At 35.3% G+C, this 12,725-nt stretch overlaps 1 protein-coding gene across 1 annotated transcript; it reads left to right on the plus strand.

The window, feature by feature from the left end:
* The first annotated feature begins 5,824 nt into the window (after positions 1 to 5,824).
* On the plus strand, positions 5,825 to 11,637 carry LOC110885755 (upstream activation factor subunit UAF30). Its single transcript, XM_022133463.2, has 6 exons — positions 5,825 to 6,297; positions 10,012 to 10,138; positions 10,231 to 10,405; positions 10,840 to 10,890; positions 10,995 to 11,167; positions 11,360 to 11,637. Exons 1-6 carry the CDS (start codon positions 5,978 to 5,980, stop codon positions 11,483 to 11,485), a joined length of 972 nt encoding a protein of 323 aa, XP_021989155.1. The 5' UTR covers positions 5,825 to 5,977; the 3' UTR covers positions 11,486 to 11,637.
* Positions 11,638 to 12,725: the final 1,088 nt, after the last annotated feature.

Raw genomic sequence — 12,725 nt, forward strand, 5'->3', positions numbered from 1 at the left:
CTTTGATTAATTGTTGTTTCTGTGCTTTTTATTTTTGCTGTACGTGTACAAGGGCCTTTTAGCAGCTTGCTAAAGGCTTTTTTTTTGTTTGGTTTGTTTTAATGAAGTCTCCTTTGGCCAGTAAAAAAAACGTATTAATCCCAGCCATTTAGTGAAATAAGGTTATCTTACCAACAAATTAACAGCATATGCCATGTTTCAATGTTTATGATTGAATTTATCTTTTCAATGTTTCTACTTCTATATCTTAATTAAATGCCAAAGTTATACAGTAACTCTACATTTTCAGCAATTTCATATTCTTTTTTTAAATAAAACACAATTACATGGCAGTTTCTTAATGGGTACAGTTTCTTTAATTTTGTTGTATAAATAAAGCACAATTACATGGCAGTTTCTTAATGACTTGACTTTCGTAGTAGGTTAGAAGTCAGTTTGGATTTTAGTAGGGGAAATGTTCAGGTACACAGTGTTTTTAAGGTTATTAAGTTAGTGTATGTTGCAAGGTAGATGTTTGAAAGAATTATCTTTCTAGATTTGTTTTGTTTATTCATGTTGCAAGCTATATTATTTTGGCAAGGATATCTGAAGGAAACTATTATAGAACTGTTACGTTTATAAAGTAAATAAAACAACCAACGTACTATTGATGTAAATAAAAATTATACGGATTTGACTATTCGGACCAATGTTAACAAACGATCTCTCTTTTTTTACGTTGTGGCTGCTCTTGGAACAGAGTATTTTGAGAACCTTCTTCCTGACATTATACGTAATTGCTCTCATCCAAAGGCACCTGTGCGTGATGGTAAGTATCATTTTCTGTTGACATTTTGAGATAAAACACATCATAATGGACTCATTTATAAGTGGGTCAAACTTGCTAATTATAATCCTTTTTTTGTTGTAACCTTGGTTTTAAATTGCGTGATGCGCTCTGATGCGTTTGGTCTAAAAATCTGATGCGTGATGCGTGAAGCGCGATGCGAGTCTTTATAAAAAAATATCAAAAAATTATTTATACATAAAAACTTATACAAATACACTTGAAGTAAAACAAATGACGCAATGAGAAGATAAGAGTTGTGCTTTTTGGTTCAAATCAAGCATACTAAGATATTAATTATTGAAAAATGGTTTACATCAACTAACTTGAGGTTTGAATTTACTTATGATATATGTTTATTTGTGTTAATGTGAAGGCTGATCAGGAAGCAATCAGGGAAAACATGCCTGCAAGATACGCTTGTGTCCCATGCAAGGTATAATTGATCGGATTATTTTAAATTATTTTTGAGTATATACATCAAAGTTGGTATAGCAATATATAGTATAAACAATTAAAATTGGTACAAAGGGTTCATCGATAATGACAGATCTTGGATTTCAAAATAAGAATGTTTTATTTTTATTTTATTTTTATATAAATCATGGTTTAAAAGTGCTTTTCTCTTGCTTTTCTCTTTGTATGCCATTGTATCACATGTATGCTTATATAAATAAGTTTATTTTTGTGAGTACAAGCAAATAACATACTTATGTGGCTACTAGCTGCTTGGATTTATTTTGCTTGGAATGGAGCACATCGTTCCACAGGTTTGTCTCATTATTTTGAAAATATCACACGTAACTGGAGTTTATCAAATGTTGTTGTTGCAAATTGGACTGGGGCTATGCGCTCTTGATCCTGAGATGTTGGAATGGCCAATTGCATCATTTTTGCATCAGATCCAGCTAATGTAAGTCTTCTCTCACTTTCCGTTTATATTAACATTTGAATTGGGCATTTCAATAAGGGGTTGTTTCGATTGACCCTTTCAAAAAGTCTTTACGATGTTCGATTAAGCTATTCCTGTCCAATATGATTGACTTTTAGTATACAAAAAATGCGCATTTCAACCCCAGCCCGTTTTCACTACATAAAAATGGTCGCTTTTAACATCAGTTGGAAGTTTAAATCATTTAGTAAATAATGCATCAATTTTGGTTTTGCTTTATCTCAAATCAATTAAATTGATCAAATTAAATTTATCAAATTTTATTATGTAACGGTTTGAATTCAGGATTCTATTAAGGGAGATTAGAGGATGACCTCGATTTGCCTACGTGTCACGTTCTTAGCTATTAAGGGAGATTAGAGGGTGCCCTCTGTTGAAGAAGCAACCAGTGAGAGTGTGTTGGCTTTCAACTTGGAGGGGTCGGTAATGTTGTCGAGGGTTGTCAGGAAATGCTAAGTGATAGCATTTCCTGACAACCCTCGACAATGTCACCGACCCCTCCTAAAAATTCATCAAAACACTCTCACTGGTTTCTTCTACAACAGAGGGTTTCTTTTTATTACCTGAACCTGTATCATCTCAACTGTGTTGACTGACCCTGTATGTGTTGTTACATTAAGATTCAATTATGATTTTTTTTGATTTTGAAAATTTATCGGTTCAGTTTTGATCACCTTAGATGCTTTTGTATCTGAGGCTATGATGGCGAGATCTGGTGTGGTGTTGCAACATGCCCTAATCGTTGTCGGCTGCCGTTCACGGCTGTTCTAGGTAGCGTTGGGTGTAATCGATGTTTGGTTGATGATAATTAGATCGATGTCACCTAAGGGATATTCAGTCAATGATGTTGATGAGATGCTTCTCACCTGAGACTAAAACTATGATGAAGCAAACGTCTGCCCGAATATAAGCGAGGTCTGACATTTTCAAATCATTTGTATTACTTTAGCAAATCATTTAGTGTTGACTGTGATGATGAATAAAAATGAATTTAAAGTGCATTTTTCTTGTGCTTTCAACATGAGGCTATGATGATTTTGCAAACTGTGTAAAAATTGAATGAAGATATCATTATGGTATGGCAAGGTTGTAGGATGGCAGTTGTTCATGCAACCTCTCTTGCAGCCATGGTGTTGTCATCTTTATGCACAATCTGAGCCTGACAGTCTGACAATATAAATGTTTTGCAACTTCACCATGAATAGACAAGAAAGAGAGAGTTTGAAGGAGATATGATTACTTCTGAGTGCATTAAATGGCCAAAACAACTTCCTATGCATTTCAAATTTTGCCTCCTAAAAAAACAGATTATTACCTGAACCTGTATCATCTGAATTCTGAACTGTGTTGACTGAACCTGTATGTGTTGTTACATTAAGATTCAACCTGTATGTGATCGGTTCAGTTTTGATCACCTTAGATGCTTTTGTCATTTGAGGCTATGATGGCGAGATCTGGCGTGTTGTTGCAACATGCCCTAATAGTTGCCGGCTTCCGTTCGCGGCTGTTCTAGGTAGCGTTGGGTGTAATTGATGTTTGGTTGATGATAATTAGATCGATGTCACCTAATGGATATTCAGTCAATGATGTTGATGAGATGCTTCTCACCTGAGTCTAAAACTATGATGAAGGAAACGTCTGGCCGAATATACGCGAGGTCTGACATTTTCAAATCATTTGTATTACTTTAGCAAATCATTTAGTGTTGAATGCGATGATGAATAATAATGAATGCAAATTGCATTTTTCTTGTCCTTTCAACATGAGGCTATGATGATTTTGTAGATCTGAGTAAAAATTGAATGAAGATAGCATTATGGTATGGCAAGGTCGTAGGATGGCAGTTGTTCATGCAACCTCTCTTGCAGCCATGGTGTCGTCATCTTTATGCACAATCTGAACCTGGCATTCTGACAGTATAAATGTTTTGCAACTTCGAACACATAAGACAACGTTTTTTAGATTGCAAGTGATATTCAGTCAATGATGTTGATGAGATGGTTCTCACCTGAGACTAAAACTATGGTGTTTTCTAAGAATTCTATGGTTGGCGGTGCTCCCAGAGTGGTGATATATATTAGCTATTTCACATTGAAGGAGCTTAGAAGCGACTGGTAATTTTGCCTACGTGTCATTATATTAGCTATGCCACATTGACTCCGCTGATGTCATAATTCCGAATTTTGAATAATATTATGTATATATAATCTGTTTTTTATTTGTTATTAAATTGAAAAAGTTTTCTTTTTTTAGCAGGTAAAATTTAAAAATGCATGGGGAGTTGTTTGGCCATTTAATGCACATCAGAAGTAATCATATCAACTCTCTCTTTCTTGAAAAGGGATCGTGTATAATTGTTGTTACATCTATACAAGAAAATGTAGTTTGGTTGGTCTGAGATGCCTATCTATATTTTATCTATTAAGGGAGCTTAGATGATAATAACAATTTGCTGATTACGATGACGGTTAGTTTGATAATCAACAAACCGGTGTACACATGTGGAGGCTGCGGTGCAACACTTCAAGGTTGGTAGCATATAACTAACTATTTGTGTTTTTTTTTGGAACATTTTGTTTGCTTTTATGTTTTAGATTTTAATGTGGTAATACAGCGAAGAAGCGGAATAGCAGTACAATTGACTATTTCCGACATTAAACAGACTGGACAACAATTCTTCAGGAAAAACCGGTTAGTGCATTCAGAAGTTAATAATCTGAATTATGGATTGTTATTAAGATGGTTGTAAATTGGTTCTTTGTTGTTAGCTGATGTTGAGATTCTTGAATCAGTGAGAATCCGGTGCCATATAATTAAGTACAGGTTATACTTCAAGCTTTTTCGATCTCTTTGCAGGCGAATAGGTGGCTTTGGGAGGTATGAAAAACAGAATTGATAAATTTAGGGAAAATGTGATTGAAAGGTGATAACGCAATAGTGGAGGATCTAATTCTACAGCTTCGATAAATTCAGGTGTGTTTTCAAATATTGCTTCCTAGATGTTTGAAGATCGACAAATATCCAACGAAGCAGCACTGTGGACATTTGTCGTTCTTTGTCGGTTTTCAAACATCTATGAACCATTATTTGAGAACACCCCTGCATTTATCGGAGCTGTAGAATTAGATCCTCTGCTGTTGGGTTATCATCTTTCAAACCCATTTTCCCTAAATTTATCGATTTTGTTTTTCATGTAGGGATATAATCTGTTTTTTAGTATTTGATTTGGCCGATGACCTATGTTCAAGGATGCTTTATGTTTCAGACTATACCAAGATTGCCTCTTGGTTATCATAAGGTTAAAATTTAAATTAATATGCTCTCATTTGTTAACAAGCTTATAATTATACTTAAGCCATCACATTCTTTTTGTTAGCTCTCATTGCATCTAATCACAACAACCAACATTGAGCCATCACATTCTTTCCGTTTACATCTCAGGTAACGATTTTCCTTAATACATCTCGAAACTTACGTTGTTATATATGATTTTTCAATGTGGTTTTGAAACTTACTGGATAGTAATTGTCAATTTTAGGTAGGTTAGGTATTGAAATCAAGAAATTCAGCGCCACTTGCAGATATGGTTTCAAGGTCAATATTTGGCTTGAAACAGAGACAGAGGACTTTTGTTTCTGAATGTTTTGTAGCTTCACTTATGACTTATAGCTAATGTTGTTGTCAATTCATAACTATAATGCGAATGTGATGTTCTTGCAATTATTTACTCACATCATATTTTACATATAGATGTAGGAAAAAACTTCGCACATTATAAACTACTTAGTTTATTTCTATATCAAACATGTATACTAACACATACTGTCTTTAACATTGTTTTATAAATATATGTAACTAAACACAAAGAATTTAAATAATATATTATAATATGTTTTTTAGTATTTGATTTCGATCGTTATTAAACAACCCGTGTATTCAGATGGGTGTACAACTAGTTAACAATATTACACAAAATAAAATAAAAGTTGACACGTGAACAATTGACATGAATTTTGTCCACCTTTGATGGAATTAAAAAAATTGGACCCCAAATATTTTATCAAATCAAATCAAATGTTAACCTAGTTTCATTCATACACAACCCTCATTCCCATTCAAACACCAACAATAATCAGTTACTTCATCCATCTGTGCATGCCAAATCACCAAACCCTCATTCGCTCCATACACACACACAAATGTTGACAGATTCAGAGCTGCTACAACACCTCCACGATGTCCTACGAACCTCCGACCTCGACACCGCCACCGGCGCCACCGTCCGCCGTAGACTCGAGGACGAATTAGGTGTCGATTTGTCCGATAGGAAACCCTATATTAGGCAACAAATTGATCTGTATCTTCAATCTAGGTATACGGATGGTAATACGGACGGAGGCGGTGAAGAATCGGAGAATGTTAAGGTGGAGGAGAGTGATAATGGCGGAAGTTGTGATGAGGAAGGTGAAGATGAGCCTGATGAGGAGGATAGTGATGTTGATGACAAGAAGGTGAACAGGTGAGTGTGTTTTTGTTAATATTGCATAATTAATTTGAGTATGATTAATTTTAGCATGTTATGGAATGTGATATTGAGAATCTGACCTTGCTAGAAATTGATTGTTAATACTGCACAATTAATTTCAGTCTGTTATGGAATGTGAAATTGTGTTTTTGTTGATATTGCACTATTAATTTGGTCTTGATTAATTTGAGTCTGTTATGGAATGTGTTCTTGTGTTCTTGTTAATATTGCACAATTAATTTGAGTAGAGTATGATTGCTTGTCTTGTTATGGAATGGGAAATTGTGTTTTTAATGTGTTTTTGTTAGTATTGCACAATTGATTTGTGTCTAATTACTTGTCCTTTAATGGAATGTGAAATTGTAAATCTCACCTTGCTATAAATTCATTGTTAATATTGCACAATTAATATGAGTATGTTATGAAATGTGAAATTGTGTTTTAATGTGTATTTGTTAATATTGCACAATTAATGTGAGCCTGAGTACTTTTTTTGTTATGGAATCTGAAATTGTGAATCTCACCCTGCCAGAACTTCACTGGTCTTTCTTGTGTAAAGAGTGAAAGACTTGATGAATTTGTTATTTTCTCTTGATCGTGAGAAGATTGAAATGTGAAAAACTTGCCAACTTGGAAATAAAATGAATTAGTGGAGCAGTTATAGACGATAGATGAGTATTACATTAAAATTATGTAGAGTAGTAGAGATTGTCAGAATGGAATTCTACAAATAAGTGAAATTTGTTAATGATAGATATTTACAGTTTGAGCGTAATGATATAGCTTTTAATCAAATCAGATGGAAGGTTATAGTTCTCTTGGATCTTTATCGTATATTTCTACAAACTATGACCTGTGTTCGAATTGTATTCTAGATTAGCAGGTAGTAACAAGCTGAACAAAACTTTAAAGTCTAGTCATTGCTATGCTATGTTGTCTCTCACTTGGTTGTCACCCTGGTTTTGAAAGGAGTGTAGCACTCTATAGGCACTTAGGGCCTTGGAAACAGGGATGAGCTCGGTACCGGTACCAAAGGTATCGATAAAATCACCAAAATTGGGTAGTGGCTTGGTTTAAAAAAGCGTGAGGCACTCCGAAGCGTTTTGGTTCGAAAAGCTTTAAGCGAGAGCTTCACGTATTCGAAGCACTCAAAATAAAAAAAAAATATTGTACACATCAATATGACCTATTCTACTTGTTAATGAATAATGAACACAAAAACATGATTTAAAAACACACTTAACACATAAAAAACATAGTTAAAACATAAATTAAAGTCGAAACACACTTAAAACTTAAACATAAAAACAATCTTTAATCAATAATCATCATAATCAAGTACGTATTCATCTCCATCAACAATTCAACATCACTCAATAAGATCATGTAGCTAATAGTTAGTAGCAAAAGTTTAGGACTTATATTTTGGGGGTGTGAATGAAAGTCTCAAAAGGTGGTAAATACTTTGTCCCACATTGGTGTGGGAACAAAGTGAGTGGTTGTTTATAAGGTAAAGCCTTTACTACTCCATTGTAGCTTTATGACGTGTTTATAAGGCTAAAAGTGAGTTTCTGAACTAGAATTTGGTTTCTAAAAGCATTTAAAGCTATGCTGAAGCGTCTTTTTTTGCACCTAATTGGGCTGAAGCGTCGCCTCAAACCAAGGTTGCTTCGCGCTTAAAGCTTGCCTCAAAACGCTTCACGTGTTGTGACGCTTCAGACCAAAAAAAGCGCTATTCCAAACGCTTCATCGCTTCACGCTTTAAGCGCGCTTAAAGCTCGCTTTTTTAAACCAAGGGCACTAGTACCGGTATTTGAAGTAAAAATCTGTAAAATACCAGTACCGAACCGAAAGTACCGATCCCGAAAATGCCAAAAAGTGGGTACCGAAAATGATTCGGTACGGGAAATTCGGTACCAAATGCTCATCCCTAATTAACTGAGGTGCTAGCCCTCACGTACACGAGGTGCCTGGTATTCATACAAATACTTATAAGTTAATGTAGATAATGTTTTCTAGCCTTGTTAATCTTCAAACACCCAAAAATAAAATAAAATAAAATAGTTACACAAACAAAAAGCTCTATTCACAACCAAAGAAGCTTTTTGTAACACCAAGGAAACTCAACTATGGTCTATAGGTACAACACCAAGGAAACTCAACTATAATCTATAGGTTGCCAAGGAAATCTATGTATAACCAACTTAAACAATAGCAAACATATGATTTCCTATAGCTATTCACTTCTTACTATAGTAACCAAAACCAATATGAAATCCAAAATTATAATTCAGTGTTCATTCTAAAGGATCCAACAATTCATACCATAAAGCCCAACCCAAATTGTCTAGTTTTGTTTAAATAGTGAACACCTCTATATTACATATGTAGGCATTGCCATGCACATAAACATACAAATTTGTAATGGATCACAGTAATTTTTATGGACATATTATCATATTTATGTTTCATCATCAAGACAATGCTTACTTACGTATGGAGACTATTTATATGCTAGTTTTCTTGGGGGGGGGGGGATAGTGCACGGTCCTCCCAACCGCCGGAGTGATCTCACTCCGGGAGCCGCTACCCGACCAAGCTAGCTCCGCGGTGACTTCCCCATGTCGAGTTCTTACCCTGGGCGACATATGCCACTCCCAAGACTCGAACCCGGTACCTCTGGGAAGAGGTGGGTGTCGGTGGCCAACTAGGCTACCCCAGTTGGTTTATGCTAGTTTTCTTGGTTAGTGGGAGTTACTACCTAAAAGATAAATGTGGTAAAGATCAAATTTTAAAACCATCATATTGTCGATGTATACATGTGTACATATTATACACATCACATGGCATGGAACAACATCTATGATGGTAGACACACGGTCGAAGCGTGGAATGATGCCGATCGACTGCTCCCAAAAAAACAAAATACAAGTCCAAGAATCACGGTCGATCATGGCTCGAACGTAGGATCGATCAAGTGATGTTGAACACCAAACAACAAAAGAACCACGGGAAAAAAGAATTTAAACAAAACAAGCCTAACAATTCAATCGGACATCAACAAGGAGTTAACACCCACCTGAACCACCATACATCCTCGTCTTTGTATGGCACTATAGCGATATCTTTCTTACTGACTATCCACAATACTGAGAAAAAAAATCTCTTGTGTTGTTAACAAGTTTATTTATAAGTTCTTACAAACACGTTAAAATAACTTAATTCACCTCCCATCTAGGTTCTTACAGTATTTGTTTATCAGATAGGTAAATGGTTGGTAGTTTATTTGTTCTTTTTTGGTAGTTAACCCTAATGGATGGCTCTCTTTAAACTATTTAATGGTGGATACAATTCAAATGACGAGATTTATTTACTAAAAGCTTCAAAATCCGTTGCTTATTTATGTCCTTGTTTCTTGTGAAATACAAAATGGGAATCATATCACTACTTTAAAGAACAAGAAAGACACTTGAAAATCAGAATAGTCGAATACTATTAATAAATCTATACTATATACTAATCCTTAGTATTCATGTAGCAAATTAAAACCGATCTTGCAATCTACCTTACCTAGTTTTGTCCAACTCTGATTATCTGTTTTTTGATAATCGTTTGTAACTCATTTAACTGACTGCAGTTAAGACTTAAGATCCACACGTTTCTGCGTAATATTTCTAATATAATTTAATTGTATTATGACTTATAAAGTAAACGCAACAAAGACAAAACGACTACGAATGCAAAGAAAAGGGGAGGAGGAGGTTTTAGTAAACCATGTGCACTTTCTCCCCAACTTCAAAAGCTTATCGGAGAGCCTGAAATGGCCCGAACTGAGGTACAATTCAATATATATTTTAAATTTCCCTGTAATATTATGCTTTTTAATTATTTCTTATTCACTGAGATTCTTCTTGTTTGGTTGTTCAGGTCGTGAAGAAGATATGGGTTTATATCAAAGAGAAAGATTTGCAAAACCCAAAGAACAAACGGAAAATTCTTTGTGATGAAACGCTACATGAAATTTTTCGTGTCAAGTCCATTGATATGTTTCAAATGAATAAAGCTCTTAGCAAGCATATATGGCCAATAGAAGAGGAAGAAGGTACTGGTGTTATGCCGTTACCCGTACATATCTATGTTTATATGTTTAGAGTAAAGAACACGAATGGTCTCTGTGGTTTACCAAAATTTTGGATTTAATCCCTAGCTTTCCAAAAGTACACAAATGGTCCCCGTGGTTTGCATTTTGTAACGCTTTTAGTTCCCAGCTTTTTCCAAAAGCACATGGATGGTCTCTGTGGTTTGCACTTTTTAACGCATTTAGTCCCTAACTTGGACCTGTTGAAACCTTTAGATTTGTTGGGTAGGGACTAAATGTGTTACAAAGTGTAAATCACAGGGACCATTCGTGTACTTTTGGAAAGCTAGGGACCAAATTCAAAATTTTGGTAAACCAAGGGACCATCCGTGTACTTTACTCATATGTTTATTATCTCTGTAACAAATATGTGATTGTACTTTTCTATGAAATTGCAGCTACAGTCAAACCTCCCGAAAAGAACAAACAGAATAAACGAGCCAAAGAAGGTAATGTCAGATGTTGAATATCATATTTTGGCAGCTTACAAAATTAGTCAAATTGTGGTAAATGTTCTAGAAAAATTACTAACCGTTGTATATGGTCTTCTTAGATGAAGAACCCGAAGAAAAGGAAAAAAGAAAAAAAACAAAGGGTTCAGGATTTGTTTCTCCGCTTCCGATATCAGATGAGCTGGCACAGTTTTTTGGTACAGGTGAAACTGAACTCTCTCGTGCAGAAGTCGTGAAGAGAATGTGGGAATATATCAAGCAGAATGACCTTCAGGTGTCTAATTACCTAATTACCCTTATTTCAACTATATTCTAATTATATTCACAATTCTGTTAAGTTTTCCTAACCCGACCCATTTTAACACGACCCGTTTTGACCTGAACCCGATTGACACTTTTTAAAAACGACCCGTTTTGACCTGTTACCTGACCCCAAATGTTCTTTTTGTTGATTTTTTTTTCACAGGATCCATCTGACAAAAGAAGGATTCTATGTGACGATAAGCTAAAAGAACTGTTTAAAGTCGACACTTTTGTTGGCTTCACGGTTTCAAAGCTTTTGACAGCTCATTTCATCAAAGACAAAGAATAGCCATACAGTTTCTTGATAAGGTGAGTTGTTTTTTTTTTCTCATTATGTTGCAAGAAGTGTATATATTTCTTGAGAATGCCAACCAGTTGATCTTTGGTGTATTCGACTTTTTGTTTAACATCACTGACAAAAGTTACCACTTTCACTCGCTACAATTTTTTCAATTTTTTTTTTGTTTTAGCACTATATAGTGTCGTCTTGAGATTATGATTAAGCTTCTATCACACACACACTGATACACCAAGAAACACATAGTTTCAGTATTCTGGGCGTCGTTGTGCCCTTTTAGCATGGCATTCCTTCATTCCAGTCAAAGAAAGGTCAAATATTGGCAAAGTATTACTTTCGTAGCATGATGTACAACTCACTAAAGCATGATTCTCATTCTGAATGTTGACTTAAAAAGGCTAGTCTTTGATTGCCAGTCATGAATTCTGAAAGTATGTATAATAAAGAGTCGATGCTTTAGTCATTCCCCTGTTGCACAATATATATATTTTTTTTTCTGGATTCTTCTTCTTTTTTCTCTTTTTAAGCGTGAGACGCCACCTCAAGGCCCTGAGGCGTTTTCCAGATCTCCTCTCGCCCATGAACACTTTTAAAACCAAACGTACATTCATATTACCATAGTCTTGCCTAGAGGTGTACAAAACCCGGTTGGGCCCAAACCAGTTCGGTTTATAAACCACCCCGGTAGTTTTAGTTTGGTCCCAAACCGGTTTTAGCGTTGAAAAGCCCAACCCATCCAACCGGTATTAATGTTTAGACTGTTTCTTTATCAGTTTTTTAGGCGGCCTGAAACGTTTTGGGTTGGAGCTGATTCTCATCACAAAAATCCCAAACCTATACCAAATCACCAGGTCGGGTTGGACCCAAACCGGGTTTTTTATCGGGTCGGTCGCTGGGCCCAAACCGGTTTTTTGTACACCTCTAGTCTTACCATCTTAGCCTGTAGAAACCTGTTTTGAAAGGACCAATTTGAATGGTCTAGCTTTATTGGACATGAGGCAATCTGGATTGTCCAAATAGGGGTGTAGTTGAACTGACAAAATGCCAGAGTCGAGCTCCACCTCGTTATTATATGAAACTCGAATATTTGATGAATTAATTTATGTTTTTAGCTTGGATCGACTCAGTTTTGGTAGTAAAATACTATGAAGTTGAGCTCCACCTCATTATTTATATGAAAGTTGCTAGCTTGGCTCGACTCAATTTTTGGTAGTAAAATGCTATAGTAATA

The sequence above is a fragment of the Helianthus annuus genome, chromosome 10 (assembly GCF_002127325.2).
Source record: "Helianthus annuus cultivar XRQ/B chromosome 10, HanXRQr2.0-SUNRISE, whole genome shotgun sequence".
In the NCBI taxonomy this organism is placed as follows: Eukaryota; Viridiplantae; Streptophyta; class Magnoliopsida; order Asterales; family Asteraceae; genus Helianthus; species Helianthus annuus.

Coding starts and splice junctions, on each gene's coding strand:
- LOC110885755 (XM_022133463.2), top strand. CDS start 5,978: ATGTTGACAGATTCAGAGCTGCTACAACACCTCCACGATGTCCTACGA. Junction 10,406..10,839: donor GCCAATAGAAGAGGAAGAAG/GTACTGGTGTTA, acceptor ATGAAATTGCAG/CTACAGTCAAACCTCCCGAA. Junction 10,891..10,994: donor GAATAAACGAGCCAAAGAAG/GTAATGTCAGAT, acceptor TGGTCTTCTTAG/ATGAAGAACCCGAAGAAAAG.